This window comes from Anguilla rostrata, chromosome 6, assembly GCF_018555375.3.
Source record: "Anguilla rostrata isolate EN2019 chromosome 6, ASM1855537v3, whole genome shotgun sequence".
In the NCBI taxonomy this organism is placed as follows: Eukaryota; Metazoa; Chordata; class Actinopteri; order Anguilliformes; family Anguillidae; genus Anguilla; species Anguilla rostrata.
This window is the reverse complement of record NC_057938.1, coordinates 39,180,744-39,207,261: the sequence shown is the minus strand read 5'-3', so window position 1 is coordinate 39,207,261 and position 26,518 is coordinate 39,180,744. Positions and strand designations below refer to the sequence as shown.

General features: G+C 42.6%; 1 protein-coding gene across 4 annotated transcripts in view; it reads left to right on the top strand.

Moving 5' to 3' along the window:
* Positions 1 to 26,518, top strand: part of LOC135257114 (pleckstrin homology domain-containing family G member 3-like) — a 61,050-nt gene that overhangs the window by 12,652 nt on the left and 21,880 nt on the right. For 2 of the 4 annotated variants that reach the window (XM_064339552.1, XM_064339550.1), the window contains exons 1-3: positions 14,713 to 15,041; positions 16,889 to 16,951; positions 20,624 to 21,138. In XM_064339552.1, coding sequence (XP_064195622.1) covers positions 14,906 to 15,041; positions 16,889 to 16,951; positions 20,624 to 21,138 — 714 coding nt within the window. In that variant the 5' untranslated portion in view covers positions 14,713 to 14,905. Of the gene's footprint in view, positions 1 to 14,712; positions 15,042 to 16,888; positions 16,952 to 20,623; positions 21,139 to 26,518 lie in introns of those variants that run through there. The other 2 variants (XM_064339551.1, XM_064339553.1) reach the window with 2 other exon arrangements.

Below are 26,518 nucleotides of genomic sequence, written 5' to 3'. Positions count from 1 at the left end.
AGCGGGAGGCTAGGAAATGTTTTTGTGGGCATGAGTCGTCTGCATCTTAGAATAGAAATGGTTTTGTTCATTGTTACTGTTGCCATAGCGTTTTCACTAGCCAAGATGGTACTTCATTTTTAAAAGAATTTGTGTGATAAATAAGATCTGTCACTCCAAAAAACTGGCACCAAATATGATGAAGGGCCTGATCCAATGCATACCATCAATTGAAACATTAGTTCCCATAAGATGCAGAGCATCGCTATCCTGCTCTAGTGCTTTAAACCCCAGGAGCATTGGATTCAATTTGGCTCAAGGCCAATTAGGCTAGACTTAGTTAGCAATCATGAAGGTCACTTAAATCAACACAGTGAACCGAAAGTCATTTGTCATCGGCCATAATCGGGTAAGAGCTCTGGCAGCCCCGGTGTGTTGAAAGGATAGCCTTACTGATTAATGCTCATTTTAGGCCCTTTGGGGGGATTTTTGCTGCCAGTGAGTGACGGTGCGCAGATGTGCCAATCAAGATGGCGGGGTTTGGGGTTTTCCAGCTCTTTGCGGTCCTTCCTGTGGGGAGAGCAGGGTTTGCTTCCTTCCAGGATCCAAAGGATCCTCCGTAAAAAAAATATGCTCGCGTGTGGGCGGCCCTTAACACTGATGGACAGGTAATCCCAGTTCTGATGATTGAGTCTTTTTTTTATACTCACACTATGGAAAAGGTGAAAATCTGTTCATGTAATTACTTCTGTTTGTGTAGAATGGGTCTTTGATTGTGTTAGAGTGTGCAAAACAGAGAACAATTCAGGCAACCTGAGAACAGTGTTTTAGGATATTTTCATATATTTGGAAAGTCAAATTCATTTCCTTGCCAAGACCCCAAGTCCATTTGTCAAATTCCATGTGTTTGGAAAAGAGGCACTGTAGTGTTTCAGTGTAGCATACAAATGACAGACGCTCTTAATCATGTATTTCAGTCAATTGATCGGTCAGTTATCATTTACTGTGATGCACTTAGCAATGACATCATCACAGGCTGTACACAGAGGAAGAGCAGATACGCAGGGCACAGGGCAGTGCCAGGGTGGGGGTCTTTGGGCCATGTGGCTCAGTAATATTCCACACAGTCACGGCAGGTGACGGACAACTCTTTTTAATTCTGGAGATCAACACGTACCCTAAGCACTTTTGCGCAAGGAGTTGTGTCCATGTTTGGATGGTCTAAGTGGTGTCAGGAAAGAAAGAAGCAGACAAGAGCTTAATTAGGACACCCATAATCATGTAGAAAAGTTTTACTGCCCACGAGGTAGGAAAATCCAGAGAGATCTTTCTACTTTAAAATTGTTAGAGAACTGGCATTACAAATTCAAGGATGTGGGGTTGGGCACTGCTGTTGTATCCTTGAACAAGGTACTTTACTTGACTTTCTTTTGTAAATATTCAGCTGTACAAGTGCATTTCATGATAAAGAATGTAATCTTTGTGAGTTGTTCTGGATAAGGTAAATGCCAAAAATGCAAAAAAGCATATCAATTTGTATATACCCATTTGGAATGGCTAATCTGTATCTTTTGGCCCATGTTCTAGGGCTGATGCTCCAGCTGCCGCTTACACCAGAGGTCTACATAGCTGATACAGTTAACACCTGTCAACCACAGCCACCAGTCTGAGTAACAAGGCTGGGGAGTAAATTAATGGCCATAATGGCTACAGGGTAATGTAATGTGTACCCGAGCCAGGGTAGCCAAGTCCGCCATTTTTTGATTTGATCTATTGTAATCCATACTCTGCCACTACAGTACCATCAAGTGCCCCCACAGGACGTTCCTTTCAGGAACCCCTATGCTGTTTTTTGACCTTATCTCACAAAACCTCTTTAAATTGAACTTCTATTTAATTAGTTATTATACAGCAAATGTAATTATGTCACAAAACTAGAGTATTCTCCATATCCCCCAGTTCACTTCTAGGCTCTTCTTAGGAGAGTTTATTTGTCACCTTGATATTTTAACAAGTCATTTAATCCTAAACTGTGTCTACATAAACCACAGGGAAAGAACACATGCTTAAGAACACAAGCCATTACCCAGCGTCAAATTAGGCCCCAGAGCCCTGTTTCACAGGGTCTTATGAGTTCATGTGCGTTGTAAATTTGCGTTCTCTAAAATGGCTGAACGTGCAACCCCCAAAGGCGTCCATTAAAGCTGCTGTCATAAATTGGCGTGACAAAACATAGCCCCACCCCTCACAGTCTAAGGAGGCCTCTATCTGTTTCAATAGCTCACATTTCAAATTAAAAGCCTCTCAAATCCCCAGTGCCATGTGCTTTTATGGCCTCCATATATATATGCACTTGCTGTAGAGAGTGTTGTGCATTGCTATGTTATGCTGAGGGAGAAAAGTGTTCACTGGCTTCAGATTCCCTGCATTCAACATAATAGGATGGGAGTGTTAGGAAAACTTACCCCCTCCCTAGGGTCTCACACCTAGCATGCCTGAGCCCCTGAGATGCCTATGTTTTGACAGTTTGTCTCCATGACGTTGGTCCCATGTGCATCACCGCATGCTCTGTAGGCTGCTGCTTGCACACGTGTAGGGTATAATACAGATAAGTGGATTATGCAGATTATACAATGAGGTAAAGGAAGACAGATAGGGTGTGCAGGTTGTCCCTTGTTTGCATTGCAAACTACTACAAACAACTGTAAGGGAAAGTCGGAGGAGATCCAGCTTTAATTTGATGGGTCAGGTTGGCATCCTTTTCAGCAGAAACCTGCCAAAACAAGAAGTCCTTGTATCAGTACGTAGTGATCTCTAAAAATACAAAGAACATAGTTGAGTTACTCTTGTGAACCTAAACTCTCTGGGCTTAGTCAGTGTTGGCTTTATGATTTATTAAATTTTGATAACAGTAATCAGATGCAGGTGCAGGCATAATTGTCTCTTTAAAGGTTAAGTCTACACCATGGCTATTTCAGGATCACAGACTTCTACCGCCCTTCTCAGACGGGCCTCTGTGATTTCGGTGAATGAAGTTTTTGTGCGGTTGTCCCCCGTCCTTGCAGTGTGCCAATTTGACGGAGACAGCACAGTTTCCAGTGAGTCAGAGAGATAAAAGGTCACATGCCAAATTGGCAGACCGCTAGATTATGGGACACTGGTTGCAGCCTTGATTACATTGATGTGTTTTGCAATGGAGTTGATTCTTTGACCAGTCATCTGCAACATTGGGGCATAAAGGGGCGTCGATCGAGGTCGTGGGGTCTAAAAATCTTTATCTGCAATGGAAATCGTCCGGACTCATTTCGGCCAAATGGGCTCTCCAGGTGAAACTCTAAGGAGATTATTATGGGTTGGACAAGTGGGGTGGTGTCCGTTGCTGTTGCAGTTGTTTTCTTTAATCTGACCCCGATAACCTGGCCATTGGAGCGGGGAATGGACAGGACAGTTGCACAGTGTTGCCAGGACAGTGCAGAGCTTGTATTGCTGTCTGGAAGATACCCTGACCGTGTCTGCTCTGGATGAATTGTATTTAATTTAATTTGTGGGTCCCCTGGCCCCTTAATCATTTAGATAGCCCATCCCGTTCACTGACCTGCTGTTCCGTCCTGCCCATGCACTGTGAAAGTCATTGTACAGTCAGCACTGCGCTGATCCAAAGAAAGACCTCGCCCCCCTCCCTCTCTCTCACTTCTCCTCTCTTCTGCTCTCTCTCTCCTCTCTCTCTTCTCTCTCTCTCTACTTCTCTCTTTCTCTCTCTCTCCTCTCTCTCTCAAGCCACTGTCTACTGCCTGCAGGCCAGCGCAGGCTAGGGGCGGGGCCTGCCCTGCCCGCTCTCTCTCTCTCTCTCTCTCTCGCATTGCTCTAATTGGATTGAAGTTTCCTGGGTGCTGCCTGGATGGCCAGGGACAGGTGTAGGTGAGAGAGGAGAGGAGAGGACAAGACGTCAGCTCCGCTAGCACAACCGCATGGGAATACTTACCTTCCCCTGAGCAATCGAATGGGCTGTTTGGAAAATACTTTCCTTTAAAAAGAAAAAAAAAACATTTGCAAGGTAAGTAAAGGCCTTTTAAATATTACCTGCTGCCTTGCCTCCCAGTAGTTCAAACTAATTTCTGATGGAATGGAGAATGACTTAAATGGAGCATTGTTTCTCGTTATACAAATATACGTCCTGCAAACGTAAAGGGTGTCTCTCACAGTCATTTCATGATTTTTGTTCCTCCAAACATCATGACATTTCATTAAAATTGTTCTGGTATCTGGAAATGGTAGCTTGAGGACTGGATCTGAGCCATGTTGACCTTAATATAAAAGGTTTGCAAACTTGAATTGGACTGGTACAGGATAGAGAGGGGGAGACAAGGTCTTTGACTTTTCCTGTGAGGAAAGAGTATGGGGAAAAAAAAAAAACGTGTTCAGTGTGGGATCTGAGTCAGCTGCACACATTGCCGTGCTACAATAAGGTATAAACTGCACCGTGCCCTCCAGGACTTTGTATGAAATATTCATTGTTCAGACAATGGAATTGTTGCTTTTTATTGCCTTGGCAATTGTTTGTGTGGCAAATGTCCTTTTCTGGGGATTGCAGAGCTTGCATTATGATATTATCCATTTATGCTGATGGATGTTGTATCTGCTGAAGCACCTGAAGTTGTGCTCCCTTGAAGTTCTTCAGAAGATATCCAAGTGGTAAATGGTGAATGGACTGCATTTATATAGCGCATTTTCCAGCAATAACTGCACAGAGTGCTTTACAATGAATGCCTGTCATTCACCCCTATACTCATGGCGATCAAGGCAGCCATGCAAGGTGCAAACCAGCTCGTTGGGAGCAATGGGGGGTTAGGTGTCTCACTCAAGGACACTTCCACACATTCAGAAGACCGGGGATCGAACCAGCAACCTTCCATCTGCCAGACAATGGCTCTGCCTCCTGTAGCTAAAGTGAGCTCCATGATGGTTACAGTCCCCCCTCCCCAACCCACCATATGGCTGCACAGTAAACAGATATTTTGTTTCTATTTCTGCTGATCGGTGAAGAGAATTGCTTTCGCGGTTGCATTTATTTCGCCAAGCCCCTTTAAAAAGGGAAAAGATGGAGAAATTTGACAACAATGACAGTGTCTGTGTGGAACTGGTCTTGTGGCAGCCCACCTCCCACACGCAGTGGTATGCTGTAATCAACACTTTGCTGCCCGCATGCTGTCTTTAGCCTGACGTGGAGGCACCAGCCAGCGGACCACTGTGAACGTCAGTGGCGCTAAGCAGGAAGAACAAAGTTAGCCGTTACATCACAGAAATCGCAAGCTAACTACCCGCCCAAGGGATAGTTTAGTTCTGTTTAATATGTAACAGTTCTGGGCCAGAACACCATGTTTTTTTAAAGTGCTGGTTTGGTGGTATTATTGCAGTAATGACCTTACAATTGTACCCAGTTGTTCTCTGCTTGGCAGTCAGCAATAAAATAATGGATTATGGGTAATGACCCATTGATAGATTGACATCCTCTCCAGACTAGGTATTTTTATATCAGCCACTTCCTTCCATTGAAATGGGGGAAGTAGCTGATGGATTGTTCTCATTGCTTTACCACAGATATTTGTATTACCTGGGCTGGGGGACTTAACATGTAACTGCTTTTATAAATGGTATTCTGCAGTCTTCTGGTCAATTAAAAAAATTTTTTTTCCCAAACCAGTATCATTTTAACTGTCGATTGCAAGGGTAACTGCAGCTTCCTGTAACTCCTTTCTGTGCAACCCTAACATGGTTGTGTGTGGTGAGTACAAATGGCTGCGACCATTTTGGTCTTTTTCTTGTTTTGCAAACCAAGGCCACCCTGCCACAGAAATAGCAGCACTGATTACCACCAGTTGGCCCATGTCCCACTGGCCTTGCGGTGGGATGGGAGGAGCCTGTCTGATGATGTCACCAACCGGGCGGGATTTGGTTAATCTCCCGACTGGGAGCATGGTTCTGGGGCTGGTGGCTTACACGGGCAAAGAACACAGAACCTTAAAAGGCTTCCAGTCCCTCAAGTCGTGTTCCCACACATGACTGCTCCCTTGAGCCCGAGGAATTATTTCAACACGGCTCATCCCATTATTTCCCCTCTTAGAGGTACAGAGGACATGTGCTGTGCGCCCACTGACACAACCTCCTGCTTTTGCTGCGCAGACTGAGAGAGGGAGAACTGCATAGGTGGACCGCGGGCGAAATGTATGCACAGGCTACTCGTTTGGCCTATCCGCGGAGGCAAGCCTTGCCTCAGTTTACGCTTCGTTGGTCATTTGTTTGACCTTTCCGTTTTTTTGCGTGGGGGGGAGATAAGCAGACCATGAAGATCATGAAGCCAAACTGTTGATACTATGGGTGCTGTTCTAAGAGCGGAAAGCAATGCGACAAAGGGGCATCTCGCACAAGTCTTGTGTCGCTCTCTGCCTGTGCGTTGGCAATCGGAAATGCCCTGTGCCCTGTGGACGATAAGGCATTATTTCCCTCTCTTGCGAGCAGAAGTCCTTGTTGTGAGCACAATACCTGCGAATGTTTTGATTTACCCCAACGATAAGAGGCCACTCAAGCCTGGCTTTGATTCATTTGAGGCGGGGGATTACGAGCAGCCACGGAGGATTATAGAATATAATCCTCACTTTGTCACTTGTGTTTTAGGCACACAATTGCTTGACGTTGGCACGAGCACTGGGATTATGTAGCACTTGCCTCACAAATAACAATTACAGCCATCAAGTCACAAATTGAATAAGACAAAGAACATACCGCACCTTAATTGGATAACAATAACCTTTTACATAGTTTTGCATTAATAAGCATGATTTCATATAATTTTGAAGGAACGCTCATAAAGAAGCTCATTCCTTTTCATTTAACTTAATCTAATGTGGCAGTTAATGCATTTCACATGAACTAGTATTAGCTGTAATTAAACTATTTTGGGTTGAAAACCAACCTCGGTCTCCATTATATTTTCGGTCTTACCCACTGGCTTTGTTAGAAAAGAAATTAGTCCATATGAAATGGTACAGACTTTTGTGAAATGGGTCTGTTATTTCAAAGAGCAGGATGGTATTGTATTGCTTTATTCGGACATGATGAGAGCAGAGAGGGTAACAGAGAATGAAGGGACCACAGCTGAGAAAGTGGAAAGTGTTGGGGGTCGAACCCCTGCCCACATGGGGGACTCACATATGGCATGAGAGTCAACCCAACAACCTGCCGCTACATATCTCACCCAGTCTGATTTTTCATACTGATTTTAGCCAATTCCATTTTCTTTTCTGGGACAGCGAAAACTTGGTCTTTGGTTTTCGAAACTATAAGCTATTACATGCATTGATATATCGAAGTTGCCAGTAGCACTGGCTAGCCTTATCATTAGTTGTGGAAACATTTACAGACACGCGCCTATAAATCAGGGAACAGTATTATTGTAAGACATTCTTGCACCACAAAGAGTGAATAAAACAATATTAATATACGTGTTGACTCTCAGCATGTTGTTTTTTCTGGAAATAAATGATGGAAGTGGAGACAGGGATTTATTGAAATGGCCTCAGGGAGCCTCAGCTCATGGAGCTTTTTAGGGAGGCATACAGATTATGTGTATTTGAGAGACCCATGTTGGTCTGTCTAATTGGTGTGGGAAATATGGCGAAGAATGGGGGTGTCCTCAGTTGCCCTGTTATAGTACAGAGACGCACACGCACACACTCTTTGAGATCCATTTGTGTAATTAAATTGCCCTGATCTGGGTAGGGCGTATTTTTTTCTATAGTGATTCTGTTACGCTCATCAGTAGCTAAAGGTCCTTTATTAAAACCAGTTGAGTTTTGTAATGAGGCCAGTGTAATTGGGGAGCGTTGTCAGATGAGTACTTTGATATAGTTCACTGCTTCAAATCTGAATCATTTCTCCTTTCAGAACTCCCAGTGTTATTGGAATAATTGCGCATTGTAATAATTGTTCTGTGATAATGAAATAGTGATGTCCTGGTGTTCTGTCCTACCCATGCACTGTGAAAGTCATTGTGCAGTCTACAAAGTGCTGATCCAAAAGAACAGGCCCTCTCTCTCACACACTCTCTCTCTCCCTCCCTATATATATATATATATATATATATATATATATATATTTATATCATCTTTCGGCCTTGTTGAGATTCCAGAGGCCTGTAGTGAGTTTCAGTAATTTAATTTAGTCGAAAACATAGTTTCCTGCTGCCTGTCTCCAAGAAACTGTTACTTTTGATTTCATACTACTTCATTTTGTGGGGGTTTCTGAAATACAGATGGTATTATACAGTTCTTGCCAACCCATGAGAAATGTCTAGAAAGAAGGAATAATAGTTCTATGACCAATGGAACACAATGCACTATTAAACACACCATAGGGAACTACTGGAATGTTTAATCTCCTGTCTCTTCAAACTGAAATAATATTGAATGAGGATCAGATCATTTTGTATCTGAACCCTTTTATTTAACTTACTGTACCTTGCTTTCTAATGCTGCTTTCATTTAATTTTGGGTACGGCTGGGCATTTACCAAATTAATTCTGGTTAAGCACCCGGTTTGTGATTACATTGGCATCGCCCAGATTGAGATTCAAGTAGGGCCCCCTCTGGTTAAAGGTCACGTGTGTTGAATATGTACATAGCTACATCAACTGGCATTTTTTACTTCTTTGACAGAAACTGCAGAGCAATGCCTCAGTAGAGAATACCACGTTCAAATGGATACATAAATAATTATTTTGCAAGATAAACAACCTAATTATGTGGTTTGGACAACCCAGGGACAAACCATACAAATTAAAATAAATAATAATGGTAACCTTTTAATTTGGGGAGAGAGCACACCTCAGCTGTTGCTAGTCTTATCTAATTATATATTTTTGAATATATTTAATAATGACATTTAATATTTTACAAATGACTCGAGTAGTAATTCTGTAAGCACTACAAAGACAAACTATTTAGCAGTGGAACACCATGCAGCTACACCTGTGGTGGATAGGAAGCCTTCCCTGACCTGACAAGGTATGTAACTGATAAGCAGCCATTTTAAGGAGTGAGGGACGGGAGAGGAGGAGTGGGGGTCTTGCTGATAGGATTTTTCATTGTTATCTTTTTGCTGATATCTTTGCTGGGGGCATCGCAGACACTGAACAGGAATTCAGAGAATTGGATGTGAGGAGTCTGGAATGACTCCATCTGGAATCCCAGCTATTCTTCCCACAGCCCTAGGATTAATGGCATACGTTCGGATTCCCCGAGGTGCGGGGAGGTAATCTGAGGCAGTCCCCCGCAGTACGCCCTCCGACAGCTTTAACGTGCGAAAGGAAATATGTCAAAGAATGCCTTTTGTGTGACGTTCAGTATTTTCCCTCTGCGTATTCCTTTCTCCATTCCCATATTTTATGTACAGTAGTTCAAAGAAAGAGTTCCCAAAGTGGAGTGAGTTAAAACGCCCTAGGTTTCCACTGCAGAATGGAAGATGTATTTCCCCTTTAAAAAATATTTTTTCTTTCATATTTCATAAATTACACATTTTGAAGTACACTTTTAAATAAACAAGTCTTTGGATTACACGTCATTTGTAATTTTTTGATAATTGCAGTTAAATATTTATGTAATTGTGTGTGGGATTAAATATTTATATTGTAATGCATCTTAAATTTGCTTTTTAAATAGTAGATCCATAATACAATGACATGATTAAGACATACTGCCGTGTACTCGTTTCTTAAATAGCAGATGTATTCCATCCTGAGGCAGGTGTTGGGTAAAGTTGTTAAATGTTAACCATTTTATTGAGGTGGGGGTCCTCGTCCATTGTGAGAGGCTTCTAGTTAAAGGGTAAGAGGGTCTTTGTGCAGTGCAATAGAGGAATGGAGGAATTTCAATACCACACAGACCACAGAGCATGTCCGGGTTAATAATCGTTTGTTTATTCTGGAGCTGCCGCCTTTGTGTGGGTTGAAAGACGAGTGTGTGTGTGTGTGTGTGTGTGTGTGTGTGTGCGTATGTGTGCGTGTGTGTATGTGAGATACACGCGCATGTGTGTGTGCACACGTGGCTGATGAGTTTTGTAGGCATGTTTTGGATGGGTTTTGGTATGCGCTTGAGCAAGCAGTTTTGATTTATTTACCGTTTATGACCCTTCAAATCAGAAAGCTTTGCTGTTTTTTGTGGAGCGCAAAATGTTGAGAACCCTTGTGATTTTAGAACAGAGCTCCATTGTATTGCAAGGGGACGCAGAGATGCAGCATAAACAACATGCCCTCCCATTTCTGTGGTTCTAGAATGTTCTCTTTGTGTGCTGAACAGCCGTTCTGTAAATGACCAAATACTCTGTAAACTCTATGTGAATGTGTATTTTATCTGGTTTAAAGTACAAAGAAAACAGACAGGCACACAGATTAAAAGCAGCAATTTTATTAAAATAAGTAAATGTTCTCTCTCTCTCTTACCTAAATTAAATTCTTACTGCTATAATTGAGGAGTATCCAGTTTCATAGTTCAGTCCTTTTATCTGCTCTTAGTTTTCCACTCCACCATAACTTAAGATAGCAAGATATTTGCTTCATACTTTAGCATGCTGGAGCTGAATGACCAAATGTGGAAGAACCCAGCAAATAGGTCATCCACCCATCACTCACTCTCACACACAGGCACACACACACACATGCACACACCATTTGACATAGCGTGTGTGATAAATTAATCTAAGTAGGGTCAGCTTGCCTTGCGTTTCTGTCTAAATCAAGCTGTGTTATAAAAATATTTATGTTTTTCCCTTACAAGGAATGTGAAATGGTCCCTGTATGGTATCACATGCATTGTGGATAAGCTGCTTCTGTCAGAAGCAGTATCCTCCCAGACTATGAGCAGTCTCTAGGCATATATTTTCTGTGTATGATAAATCCAGCCATTCCAGGCAGGTGGTGAAATTTAACATCGCTGAACATCACGAAGCACCAGAGAGAGTGCTTGGAACTGAGCAATATACAACTATATTTCAGTCAGACAACTCACAGATCGAATTGAACGGTATTTATTGATGTTTAAACTGAATGCAACTTTGACATCAAAGCTCTGCCTCTTATCAGTCCCTGTTTATAAGCCATACAAAATGGTAACAGGTAGTGACCACTACCCATAGGAATGCGATGCAGAACCTGCAGGTGGGTGCTGGGGTGGTGATGGGAACATAAAAAACATTCTGAAAGGCATAAATACGGGAGTTAGCAGGGCTAGGCTAGCAGCAGCTTAACTCAGCAATTCACGATGTATGCATAGCCTATAATGTAGCATTAGCTTGCTATAAGAAATTAGCACAGCGATCCACCAGATATGCAGTATGAAGCAGCAAGGCGGCGTATATTGCAGTAAGGTCTACAATGCATGGGTTCATGAGCCTTTGAGCATGCAGGACTTGGCTTTCTTCATTTGAACCGGGCATTAGACTTGAAATGAAAGGCAAGGATAGCATCCCAAATGGCTAACTTCAGAAGTTATTCACCCTTTTAGAATCCCCCCAAAAACGGATGTTAATGTTTTAGTGAATTATAGTTAGCTAGTTATTAAGGAGGTGAACTATCTAATGGCAGTTAGGTTTGCGCATGAGAGGGCGAAAAACCACAAAAAACCTCCCACCAGTAAGAAGGTGGGCCAAATTAGCTAACCACTTGACGGAGGAAAAATGGAAAATTCTCTCACTGTTCCCTAATGGTAACAAAGGTTTTTACCTTAGGAGCAAATCTGTCTAAACTTGCTCATAATATGATTTTAAAGCTTGAAAGAATAAAAATTATGCACTTAAAAGCACAATAAAATCCTCCTCCAGATTTTCTGAGTTCTGACAAACTCTTCCATCAGCTCTACCATCAAATGGGAAGTTCTTATCAGGCACAAGCGACAGGAAGTGCATACCAGGTGCAAGCAATCGATAATCTCTGCCATTATTCCACGTACAGCATCAGTGAAGTGCCTCTTTGTACTGCTGAATGATGACGCTCTACGGTAGTCTTGGGTACCTTAACATGTTGTGTAAGCAACCCTCCTCCATCGCTGTTTCTGTCTTCACTCTTCAGAAACAGTCTGTATATTTTGGACGTGTACCCTCACCGCAGTTCTGACTTTTCTGAAAAAATGTATTATTTTCTTCATGGCTCCTTAACTCTGATCCTAGCTTTTAAGATTTTTGTAACATCAAGATGTATTAATATCATACTTTTGAAAGAGTAATGTATTATATTACTACATATAAAGTTGTGATGTAGCACACGCTGTTTGTTACAGTGAAGTAATGTAAATGAGCATGATTATGAACTGGACTAAAATGAGCCAGTCCAGTTTCTTACTTCCAGTTTTAATACAATCAACCAATCAAATTTTATCAATCAAATTTTATTTGCATAGCGTATTTATTTATTTGTATAGTGTATTTTACAGCAGTTACCACCCATTATGTTAATTAAATTTAAGGAACATTCTATTATTATTTAACTTGACAACCACAACCAAAAGTGAGATTTATTTTGCTGTGACTGGGTAACTATTTTACTATGACTCTGGTTTAAAATGTTTGACTGTCTCCACTGTTGTTGCTAAGAAGCATCCTTAGCCGGACTTAGCACCCTGTATGACCTTTGCCCTTTATCCTTTGACCTCTGTCCTGTATGTCTGTTACTGACCACTGATCTAGCCTGTTGGCTCAGTAACATTGAAAAAGCATCTGCAGAGACTTTGGAGCCTAAATGCCAGGGAAGGCCGGCGCTGACCTTCTCTCCCTGCCCGCACGGAGCCTCTGACATTTCCCCTGCCCAGCACCTCGGGTCTGTTCAAAGCCCAATCATAGGTCATGAATGACATCATGGGCTTTAAGCCGCTGGCCTCCATGGCAACGTGCCGACGCCTTCTGATGTCGTACACCACAGAATAAGGTTATGGTCCCTGGATATGGTCTCTTTCAAACACTCTTCTGGGTTTTCTCTCTCAGAGTCTTTAAAATAATATGAAAGCTCAAGTTTGCAGCATGGGGTCAGGACACAGAATGCTTATCTAGGCACACTGTGAGCATGTACATTACATAAAATACCCTCCCGCACTGGATGACTGTGCCCACTTGAATCACCCATGCATGAGTCGTGGCAGTAACAGTGACCGGGTGTGTATTCACTCTGAGCCATAGGAAACAGGATTGCACTGTGTGTTAATGCTTAACTGTTGAATCAAATTTATCACTGATTTATTACGAATCATATATTTGAATTATATTCTCGAGTTACTTCAAAGAGCCCCAATATCTAAATGTTGTGATGGCATATGGTTCTGTCGTGTTGATTAATAATATGCTTAGGACAATACATAATGCATGGGCTTTAGGAAAAGCGAAATGGCAGGTTTCATGACATAATGGAAAAGTTAATTACATTTAATGTCATATTAAACAATGAGGCTGCTGACTGATTCATAGTTCGCCTGAAACGATCTAGCCTCCCTGACAGTCAGCTCTGACTCCACCCATCTGCGGTACCTGCGTGCTGCAGGGCTTGGTGCGGTTTGGCCGTCCGTTGGATGATTGACAGTGGATTTCAGCCAGTGAGTGAGTCGATGCCTCTGGGGCCTCAGGTACCGAGGAGTTTTTGTCTGCTGTCTGATTTGCCTCTCTGTCACGGCCCAGCCAGGTGAATTTTTCCATGACACTTTGAAAGCGTTTAATAAAACTCTACCCCGCAGGCGGTGTATCTTCCTGCCCATCTGAGACTGCTCGTTCTGATCCCCTTATGAGTAGAAGAAACGTATGGTTCTTAGTAGCAGCCTTGTTCTTATTTCATCTCATCAAATTCAGTATGAACATTTTGAGAGGGCCTTGCCATTTTAATCTCTATTGCTTTATTGAAGGGAAAGTTGTGTTGGTTAGGAGACTTGACTTTTTTGAAGAGAGGATTGTAGATTAAAATCCTGCAGAGGGAAAATGTGCTTGTAATGCTAACAAATGAGCTTAATTTGTTTGTATGTTTAAAAATCTAGATTGATAAAAACACATTAGTGTAGTACACAGTCTAGATCCTCTCTTTTAGGAACAACAATGAATAATAAAATGTATATTATCCTTAATTTGAGCATGAAATCACTGAGCTCCAAATATGGCATTTTTCTTGTGCTGTACCTTTAGAAAGCTGCACTATTTAGGCTTGGTGTTGAGGTTTTTTGTTTGGTTGTCGCACCGAAGACTGTTGTAATAGAAACTTTCTGGGCTGTGTTGTATAGTCTAAGCCTTGTTGCGTATGCATGCTCATGTGTGGTGATGATAGGTGCTTCGCTGCAGGTTCAGAGTGTAGCGTACATTCAGGCTACGTGCGTAGCCAGGCTGGGAGGCCGCCGTACGCTTCTGGGCTCAGACAGAGGCTGCCGTTGTCCTCAGAGCCGGCGGCTCTGCCGCTGGAGGTCACCCGTGCCCCCGACAGGCGAGTCGACGTGAAGCCGGAGCCCCGAGCTGGATAATGTTTCCCAACTTCCCTAAACGCATTCCTGTGCTCGCGAGCAGGAGAAGCAAAACTTCCCTTCCCTCCGCCAACCTCCCCCCCCGCCCCCCCGCCCGCTCCCTGACTCACCCGCTCCGGCCCCTCCTCTCCGGGTCTCTCAGCACTCTGCAGCCCGGCCCCCTCCTGGACTCACAGGGGCGTGTCCCTGCGAGTGAGCGTGAGCGCGAGCGCAGGTAGCTCAGTCACCGCCGTACCTGCGGGAGTGGGAGTTACTGTTTCTAGCTCAGGGGCTATGAGGAGAGTCTGGAGAAACACTGATGAGTCAGCCTGGAGACCGCAGCGTCCATCTTCTCGCACACAGAGAGAGACGCACATATACACACGGACGCTGCATGTAGTCGGGAGTGAGGGAATATGAGTCTGCTCGCTAGGAACAAGGAGCGCGGCTGGGGGGTCTCCCTGGACGCTGTGGAGATAGCCACGGCCAGAAGCTCTTGGGACGAGCCCCGCTTCCTGATCGGACTCAACCGTCGAATCTCACGATGGTTTGGTGAGTCAGAGATGCGTCAGGGCACCATTTTCTTCGCCAATTACTTTCTGAACTCGTTGATTACAATTGTTATTATTATTCTTTCTCATTATGATTTTTATTTCTTATTAATTGAAGGCTTTTAATAAAATGTGTAAGTTCGACTTCTCATTGAGGTAGGGTACTGTCATGGGCCAGTCCTTCCTGGGAGGACCTATAAATACTGTCTGTTGGGACTGTGGCCACTTGCTAAGTAGCAGCAGTAGCATGAATATGTAGTCAAAATGTTAAGAAAAGGGAGTTGTGAATTCTAAGGAACATGCAGTTAATCTTTTTCGAGATGCTTGGTTTTTGCGACTTGGAGGTGGTGCAGGGGACTGGCAACACATGGACTGACCTGGGTGTGACCGCGGTTGGACCGTGATTTCCCGAGGGGAGAGGTACCATTTGAGGGCCCTCAGATTCTGTGTGCGGTCAGGCACTTGTCAGCACATTCTCAGATGAGTCACAGTCGGATTCACACGTATGCAGTCATTTTCAGACGTTAGCGGCATGGCCCATGGTTCTGATGCAGGCATCACTGCTAGTTGGCTGAAGCTTCTCCGTGGCTTCATGTCACTTATCAGCCTGATAAAGTCATCATTGAGAACCACAGAAATGAAATAATAGTAATGAAAGCTGCAGTGAAGATATTTTGATTTCTATGATGCAGTAAGACCAGACTGTGGGCTGCATCTAGCATCTGTGAGCTTTGCTCTGAACTGAGCGTGACCCTTCGAAGCGGCAGTTTGAATTTGATTTTTAAATGTAACCATGGGCCGGGTTGATTTGTGTGCGGCTACGGCTCGGCCCTGCTCAGATGTGGCCCACAGCTGAAATCACACAGACATGCAGCTGGGCCCTATGGCGTGGTCTTGACGTGTAAAGAAATCATAACTGTTATTTATACTGCGATGAAAGCTAGTGCTAGTGAAGGAAAGCCCCTAGACTGGTCTGTCTGAAATTGCTTGTCCATTTTAACTATACCCAATGGTCTGTTGAGAGAGATGGCTCGCTAAGAAAAAAGTAGGTCACTCTACATGTGAGTTTGGGTGTGTGTGTGTGTGTGTTGCCTAATTAGTTGGAGCAATGTGTTGCCCTGTGAGGAGCAGTTATAGGCTTCCAGGAGTCTTTGAGTTTAAAATCATCACTTGGTGCACCTGCACGTCTGTGCGTGTGTTTGTTTGTGCGCGTTGCCGTTTGCTCCATGCCTGATAACAGCAGTCACTCCGGAGGTGAAAGTCCAGTTCAGCTGTGTACGGAGTGGCTGAGGGAAGCCAGCGTTTTAAAAGTGTTTTCTTTTAAAAAGTAGGTGCGTGACGTCGGCGTTTGTGTGCGCGAGCAGGCTTAGGAGGAGAGACTCCGTGCTTTCTGGGCTCTGTTCCTTCCTCAAAAATTGACCTTGGAGAAGCTTCAAGAGTGAAACTCCACCACCGCCCCCTTCCCCCTACCCCCTCCCACACACACACAAACACACACACATTCCCTGGAAATAAATCTATGTGGAATTGTCCGGAAAACTGCCATTGTCACAACAAATGTAATGCTTAACAGCCTTTGAATCGAACCTGCTTGCCTTGACATCACCTTTCAGGTTTGAACATGGTGTAAGTGGCACACGCTTTCTATGTATCCTTTATCTAAATGACTGTGTCTTTCAGCTATTTTCAGGGTTCAAATATTTTAAACTCTCCCCTTCAAGCAATGCAGCAAGACACAAAATCTCCATATAAAGCAATGGTGCGGGTCCTGTGTTTGAGATCTCTGGAGTTTAATATTTGGGGTGATGTATGAATGTCTGTATGTTATTGTGTTTTGTTTTTTACCAGGTGGGGTCACGAGCTCGATTCTTTACAAATGCGTTGTCAAACCAGCGCAGGGCTGGTTTACGGGTATGTGTTTTCTTGCCTGGCCTAAAGCTGAATCGATCTTCTGAAATCATTAAACATGGCCTCTCTCCTTGTGATCATTGCTGATTTCCGACTATGTAATCACATAATCAAGTGATTTGAAATATAATTTGAAAGGACAGCTTTTGAAAAGCATCCAACGTAATCACATTGGGTTGGATGGTTCCCAGGTGTTTGTTTTTTGTTGGTTTTTTTTTTTTTGTGTGTTTACCCTCAGGTTTGATCATTAATTATGTTATCATTTAACTGGAACTTTAATCAGGAAGTTCTTGCTGAAACTGCCTGTAGTTTTGTTACTTTAATTAGGAAGTAAATTGGTAGTATTTAACATAAGGATTATATTGATATATTTGTCATAGGCTATTTGAAATAAGTGTTAATTAGCACAAGTTTGTTCAAGCAATTGTAAAATGTTATTAAATATTTTTAGTAGCTGGATGTTTTATTGAAACACACACACATAAACACATACGCGATCAGAATGTACACTATATGATCAAAAGTAAATGGACACCTCTTGGTCTGGGGCTGTTTTTCTTAGTTTGGGCTAAGCCCCTCAGTACTAGTGAAGGCAAATCTTAATGCCACAGCATACAATCACATTCTAGATTATTCTGTGCTTCCCCAGTAGTTTGGGGAAGGACCTTTCCTGTTTTAGCGTTACAATGCCCCCAGGCACATAGAATGGTTCATAAAGTATGTAAATGGTTTTATCAGGAAAATTGAGGAAGAACTTGACTGGCCTGCACAGAGAGAGAGCTGACCTGAACATCATCCAACATCTTTGGGATCAATTGGAAAGCCAACTGCTAGCCAGGCCTAAACACCCAATCTGTGCCTGACACCACTAATGCTCTTCTGGCTGAATAGAAGCAGATCCCTGCAGCAATGCTCCAATATCTAGTATAAAGCCTTCCCAGAAGAGTGGATGTTGGTATAGCAGAAAAGGGTGGACCAACTCCATATTCATGCCCAAAAGTTTGGATGAGATGTTGGTTGCCAGGTGTCCACATACTTCTGGCCATATAGTGTGGCTTTTGCCTTACATACTTACATATATCTTTGTTATTTGGTGAATATTTTATAATAGATATTTTCTATGTATAGTTAGCTTGTCATAATTGTGAACCCAAATACAGTTGTGTAATAATTGATTTCCATCAGAAAGGATGGTGGAGGAGTTTTGTTAACTTTTTTGTTAAGGAAATTTAATTTTTTTTTGTTTTGTCTTGGCAAGTGCTTTAAGCTCATTAAGATACTTATATTCAAACAGATTTCAAATCAGGTTTTTAATGACAACTGAAATCTTTGGAGACTGCACAGTACAGTTTTACATTATGTATATATACTTTGGACAACTGTAGCATTGTTATATAAAGTATAGATGACACACTGGGCCTAAACAGAACATGGAATCTATTGTTATAGTTTGGGAACTATACATAGGAGTGGCCTGAACAATGGCAATCAGTCATGGGACAATACAGAATGAATCCTTATTTTGTATTAAATCCTCATTTTTAATTATGTAATTTCACTGGAAGTCTGTATCCTTCCTAAATAAATCCCATAGTTGTGCTTCATGTCATGTTCAGTCTAGTGGAAACACCAAAAATTATTATATGATTATGATAATGATTATTATATAATGTGAAACAGACACTTAAGCATAAATCAACCTATAATACAGATTATAAAAACTATTTCAAAATTAATTTGACGGTTCTTAACATGATTATATATAAGTCTTTGAACAGCTGAACCCTATAGTTTCATACCAGTTCAGCAATTTGCCTCCAGGACCACTTTCTTCCTTCAGAATGTACTTGCAGTGTTGAGAATGATGTGATTTGCATCGCACAGCCATTTTCTTGCTCGAGACGTCAGTAAGACTGGGCCTCACCCCGACCATTTCCTGTTCTGCTTTCCCAACTCCTGTCTGGTATGCAGCTCTGACAGGAAATGACGTGGGTATTTCCCTAAGAATGTGACATGGTTTACTTGGGGCATGTTGAGGGAAGCCACCTTTAATGGTAAAATCATTCTGAATATGTCCTGTCCCCCCCCCACCTCCACCCCTCCTCCATACCTGATTCCGTAGGAGGCGTCAATGTTGGGGAGGGGGGGGGGTGGGGGGGTGCACTCAGCACTCAATGTGACAAAAGCGCATGTGGGTTTGTGCCAAGGGTCAAGCTGCTGAAAGATGCCTCACAATGGGAATGCATATTGTATGCATATTTTGCCCTTTTAAAATATACCATATATGAAGACAATATATTTGAAGCAGTGTTTTTTGAAGACTGCTGAATCAAAAACAGTGGGTGTATTGCTTCTCTAGTCTTTCAGTAAAGAGCTGAGGCTGTGTGTTTTCTTGGAGTATGGCCTGCAAATTGTGGAGATGAATGCAGCAAAGGCTCATTACCATGTGAACTGAAGTGTATAGTTCCCCTCCAATGCTACAGGGAAGGAAGGCAGTTTCCTTGCAAGAAATGAATTGTATCAGTTGCAGTGTACAGCGGAAGTGTAACACCTATATCTAAATGGATCTGGAAATAATTTTGAATGTCAATAATGTGTATATCAAAAGCAACAGTAATTAAAAATAAGAACACAAACTAAATCAGTGTCCCTTTCAAGATAGATACTTGATATATCCAAACAAATGCTTTTCCTGAGTTTTACCATCTCTTGTAAACATACCCATTGTCATGCTTTTGTACTGGATGTTGATATTGAGTTACTTAGTAGGGAGGATCTGGTGAAATAGTGATGATATCATTCTTGTTCTCTGGGGACATGAGTCACACTAGCAGATGTTCTGGACTGATTAGCGTCCAACAGCTGGAACGTCTGGGAGATATGTAGGGAGAACGCAGAAAACGGTTTTGGGTTAGAAAGGATGACATTGAGTCTGGAGGCTTCCTCTGCACTGTTTTGAATGTAGGTAATATGTTGCATTGTTCATATGCCCAGCAGACACCCTTATTCAGGAACTAATCAGGAAGTGCAGCTCATGAATATGCATGATCCATTCGTACAGCTGGATATTTACTGAAGCAGTGCAGTGCACTTGTGTCGCTCAGGGGTACAACAGAAATGTCTTTTCTGGTTTTCGGATCTGCAAAGTCAGTATCATAGCCCACCTTCTTACCCACTACGCTGCTACACTGCTAGCTAAACAGGGAAACCATGTGATATCTTGCCACAGTGTTACAGTGTTAGTATATGGTCCATTTTCCTGAGGTCTATGTTTTGTGGTGTTCAATTTTTAAGGAGGGAGGGATGACTGGTGAACTGATCCAATGTTCTTCTTCATCCCGTTCCCAGAGATCCGTGATTGGATGCTCATTAGCTTCTCTCAGCAGTGTTACACTACAATTCATTGCAACAGAGTACAGTGCAATATTATAAGCTCTTATGTTGCTTTCTTTAGATGGGCATTCCAGTGTGTTTTATAAGACACTCTCATGTCTTAATAGATGATCTGAAGTTGCGTTGATCAGCAGAAGAGCGCAGTACCTGTGGTCTGGCTCTCAGATCTGGCTCAGCTACTCAGTTTGTCATTGTAGTCGAAGGTCTCCCAGCAAACAAGAATGCTTTGGACCAGACCTTATCCATCCTTGTAACTAACCCCCACTTTTCTTATGCTCTCAGAATCCCCTCGGTTATCCACGGCTTCCTCCGTCAGTGTCAATGACCGAAGATCCGCACCCTCAGTACTGGACTACCCCACCTCGCTCGGCTCTGCTTTCCATGATGGCCAGCGCCCAGCAAGCCTAGTGTCCACCGTCTCGTCAGGTTCAGGTTCAGGCTTGTCCCAGGACGGACGCAGCTCAGACTGCAGCAGCGCTGCCTTCGAGACCGCCACGGCGGTCGCTCAGGAAGGCGACCGCGACGTTGACTTGGAGCTGAGCCCAGCAGGGGGCGACGAGGAGCAGCAATCGCAGCTTGGACTCAGGGCCGAACTGGGGCGGCTTGACCCTCTGCTTAAGACACAGCAGAAGAACAGTGATAACGTCCTGGGCCGGGTCGACAGGACACGCCAGCGCCCCCTCTCACCATTCGCAGCCATGGCACCCAACCCCAAGCTCACCTACTTGGACCGCGTCGTCATGGAGATCCTGGAGACGGAGCGGATGTATGTCCGGGATCTGCGAAGTATCGTGGAGGTGAGTAAATATCATTAAATTCTGTTTATATTATGCCTTTCATTTGTTGGGGCAAATCATGAAGTGCTTTATGGCAAAATCAAGTGTAAAATATGAAAACCTAGAAGAGCTAAAAAGTGTGGCAAGGACACAAATGTTTGAAGGAAGGCTTGCCAGTATAAAAGGTTTTAAGGCCGAGTTAGGGGCAAGTGAGTAAAAAGCCAGATCTCCCATTGTCTGGAGGTATATAGGGGCAACATGGAACAGTGAAAAGTGGCTGGAGTGGAAGGAGTGTGAGGGTCTGTGGATGGCGATGAGGTCGTTGAGGTTGGTGGGACTTTTAAAGTGGACTGGAAGCCAGTGGAGTTAGGCGAGTATGGGGGCCGACTTCTTTTATCTGGTAAGGACTCTGTTGGGGCTGTTCTAGAGAAGTTAAATGCAGTTTATGTATTTATAGAGACTAGACTAGAGAGGAGGGCACTACAGTTGTCAATCCGGTTAGAGATGAAGACGTGAACCAGTTTGTTTGCATTGGGTTTGGAGAGGGCTTCAGACTGGATGTGCTCTTGGAAGAAGGAGGTCTCACAGAATGTGTTTGATGTGGGTTAGGAATGAGAGTGTGGAATCAAACTTTACACTAAGGTTGGTGACAACAGAGAGCAGGGAACTGGATTGGCCATTGAGGAAGGCTGACAACACTGGAGAGCTGTTTCAGTGTCGGGATCGGCATAGCCTCTGTGTAGTTGCTGTTCACCTGAAGGAAGTTAGCCTTCGTCTAGGAGCATATGTCCTCAGTTGTTGAGCTTGGAAACAGTGTAGGGTTTGGTGGGGTTTTGGTGTAGATCTGGATATCATCAGCATGGAAGAGGATTTTGTGATGTCTGATGATTTTGCCAAGTGGGAGCAAGTAGATCAAAAACAAGATGGGCCCTAACACAGACTCCTGTGGGACATCCCATTTCACTGCGGTGTCGTTGGACCTAGTGCTACCCCAGTGTGACATGACTCCTCTAGCTGGTGAGGTAAGTGGAGAACCACTTTAGAGCTGTGTCAGTAACCACGGTGTAGGTTTCGAGGCGGTGGAGAAGGATGTCGAGAGGCTGAGAAGGAGCAGGATGTTGGGCAAGCCAGAGTCAGCTGCCATTAGTAGGTTTGTCGGTTCCACCTCCAGACACTTGGGGGTGACAACATTACCTGGAGCCTAGGAATGATGTGCCTTAGGTTTATGTGTCACTTTACCTTCATGGTGTGGATACCCAACACAAGATAAACATGTATACTTGATCAATAGTGTTATGAACAGGAAAATGGTACAATACCCTTATGATATAAAGCTTTCCATTTGCAAACAGGAGAGCATCCTGCAGAATTGTGTGTCTGAACACAAACACCATATTTCAAAATGCACCAGTTAATGCTTTGTATGCTTTATTCGTTTATTTATTTAGTTGAGCAATCATGTTCAAACATAAGATTAGTGAAGTGATGATCATTTTACGGAAAATGAAACAATTTGTTGCGCACAATAAAACATCTGCTTTAAGCAATTTCTCAACACACTGACAGATGGATGCATTTATGAAATAACACTGCAAGATGAAGTGATGCACTCCTCCCCACCCAGACGGCACACATTCCACCAAGCACCCCAAGTTCTGAATACTGATACACAGTAAAATGTCCCATGTTAATTCAACTCCTAATGGTGTAAATTCAACTCTTAATGGATTACATTTGGTCCCATATTCCAGAGTTGAATTAACACTTTACAGGTATGAATTAATGCTATCATTTAACATGTATAGACAATTTTTGGTGAATCAAACAACTTGGGGTTTCAAAACTCTCCATTCTCCAGTGAGCATCAAATAATAACACATATTGGCTGAATCTAAACAAGTCCTTTCAGATTTCATAGTAAAAAATGTGAGGCTCCATGTATTCTGGAATTTCCCACAATGCACAGCATTTGTCCAAGGCAAGGAGCCAAGACCGGGCTTTGTTTTTGAAAATCACTTCCTGGTCTTCCTGGCCTAAACTTCACTTGCTCAGATCTGAAAATTGTGAGTGAGTACAACGAAGCTGTTTTCCCTGTTCAGCCTCATTACAAAAAATACACAACCCCAATTGGGACACCATGCGGTCAAGCTCTTCTCAAGAAAGATGCAATATCAACAGTACAGCTGTCCTTAAGAGTTCTTCTTCAGAAATGTGAACTGTATAAATTTAAGGGGAATTTCCAGAATTCCTTCTCATTGTGTGTACGATGTTAGGTATTAGAGAGAAAGTTGGTCTGAACAGCTTATGCTAATGACCTGGGGGAATTTCAGTAAATTACAAGCCCTTACCAAATGCTCTTATTGAGAGTGACATCCAGAGGAATGATAGACAGCGAGACTAAACAGAGGGAGCATTGATCTGGTACCCCTACACAAAGCAAATATTTAGCTGAAATGAATAACATGTATGGGGAGGACTCGTCAATTTTGAAAAAAAGGATTAATCACATTTTAAATGCCTGATTCCATTTATGAAAACCAAAAGTGGCTAATGTGTAAGAGCGTAATACATTTTCTGGACCGGAATGCTTTTGATATCTTAAAACGATATAGTCTAGGCAGTCAAATATGCTTCAGCATGTTTCACCGACTCATGCTCAGCTAAGCTTGGTTTGACAGGAAATTGTGACACATGCGTGTTTCTATCGAGATGCAAATACTTTCAGCTGAGAGCTGTCATGCAACTTCAAGGAGTAATCCATTTTTAAAAAAGATTGGTTCAGCGCCACTGATGTACAAAATACACAAAAGATTTTGTGAACATGTGAATATATGTGTGTATGTGTGTCTGTGCATGCAAGTGTGTGTATGCATATATGTCAGTGTGTATGTTCAATTGGTATATAAGGTTGCAGTGTACTTGTATAATTCTTTCATTAAAGCACTCTAGTGCTTGTGACGTAGGGCACGGAGTCATTTCAGAATTACCATATAGAAGTTCCATGCTAGGTCATATTTTTTTTAAATTGGAATAATAAAACACTGGCTCCACATTCTAATATGGATTTTTGGAGAAATAAATAATTTAATCTCTGCATATATTCTGCTGTAGAATAATGCACCTTCTCTGCTTATTTATTAATCAATAAATTGCATTAATTAAATCTTTAATCCAATCAAATGAGTTAATGAGCAATACATTACAATAGAACGTAACAAACGAGCATGTGATTTTCTCATTGCTTTGTTTAGTCCTACATTGTAAATCTCTTAATCCGCACCCCGTTAACAGGGTACTTCATCCAGACTGGGTGTGTTCCTTGCTTGTGTGTGATAGGCTCTATAATTAACCTCGTAAATCCCAGATATCCTGTTTACCAAGATAATCGTGTTGCATAAGCGTAAGGTAATGCTGGCCCTGCTACTTAAGTGACGTCTTTGGAAGCTTTTAAAGGCTCACGCCGTAAAGCTGTGCGTGTGCGTGTGCTTGGTGTGCGTGCCTGCGTGCATGCGTATGTTCCTTTTGAAAACATGCATGCATGTGCACGTGTATTGATGTGCTGCGTGTGTCTATGTGCATCTAGGCAAGTGTGTGAATGTGGTATGGTGTGCCTGTGCATGCACTTTTGTAGGTAGGCATGCAAAAATGCATGTACATGTGACTGCACTTGTATGCATATGCATTTATGTTTGTGTATGTGATTATTTGGAGTCATTGATCGAATTACATCATCAATAGCCAATTTGGGTTTGGAATTCTGTTTCTCAGTCCAGAGTAATTTACACAGATTGCATTCTTTTACATTTAAAAAATCTGGAAAAAAAGCTGGATATTTTTACTGAAGGAGTAAGTACACCACTCAAGGGTGCTACAGGAGTGCTACAGCCTGGGAATCGAACCTATAACCTGACCGTTATGCTGAACTGCTGTCTAAACACGATTCCTCAACATCAAATGCAATCAAAAAGAAAGCCATTTCCAGGAACAGAACACTCTACAATGCGTTAGATGATTGATGGCTCTTTCAGAGAAATTGCCACATGTGCAACACTCTCATCAATGCATAAACAATGTTTGTCACAACCAGGTTGTCCAGGCATAAAGGCCAAAATTACTTTTTTAACTCTTTTAATATTTTCTTAGACTGTTTCACTCATTCAAAAAACTGCAAAAGGTCTAAGCAGGTTTCACATGAATTAATTCTGAATGTGTCATTTTATAAGAATAAGACTTGTGTTTCATAATTAATGCTTGGGGTGAATTGGTGTGAAATTTCATGTATGGACTTTAGTCCAGGTATGGAGCAGTTAGTTTAAGTGCCAAAGAAAACAAGGACAATGATAACCAGCTTTTGTATTCAGTGAAGAATGTGTGGAGTTTTCATGTTCTCCCTGTGTCCGTGTGGGTTTCCTCTGTGTACTCTGGTTTCCTCCCACAGTCCAAAGAAATGCAGGTTAGGTTTATTGGAGAGTCTAAATTGCCCCTAGATACAGTATGAGTGTGTGAGTGAATGGTGTGTGTGCCCTGAGATGGATTGGCTAACTGTGTTTTTCTGCCTCTTGCCCAATGCATGCTGGGATAGGCTCCAACAACTCCCATGACCCTGGCCAGAAATAAGCGGGTATAGATAATGGATGGATGGATATCCTGGAACATGATACTGAGGGCAGAGGGTACATATACTGCCGCCTACAGGACGATTTGGGTTTGATCATTTGGGTGCTGTTAATTGAGTAACTACAGCAACATGGTATTTAATATTTTTACCAGTTAGTGATGCAGATGTGTAGTGGTCTGCCTCCAGTAAACCTAAAGGAAATATCCATTAACATTCTTAAAATCCTTAATATCTTACACCCTATGCCAACCCTGCCTGCGCGCCTCACCCCTTGTCCCATGAGCTAAAACATCAGTCGACTTGCGCTTTCCCTTTTATTCTTTTTTGGGTGTGTTTTTATATGGGGAGTTTTTACATGAGCAAGCATTTCATTGTCTCAGTACCCTGTAAGTTGAATTGAATAGAATGGACACACTATGTCAGACCTCCAACTCAAGTGTTTATTGACATAACACAACATAACATAATGATGAGCACAGGCCATTCAGCCCAACAATGCTCGCCATTTTCCTAACTGAATTGCACCTAGTGCTGTGATTACCTACAGACTAGATACTATCTAATACAATATCAAGCCTAGTCTTGAAAACCCAGAGTTTCTGCCAGATCTACTACATGACCTGGCAGGCTATTCCACAGAGTGACTACTCTCTGCATGAAAAAAAGGCTTCCTAATGTCCTAATGCAGAATTTACCTTTTGCTAGAACATTTTGTTCAGAAATGATATAACTTAAATCAAAGGGAAATTGTGTTTTTTAATGCTCATGTAAAAAAAAAATAAC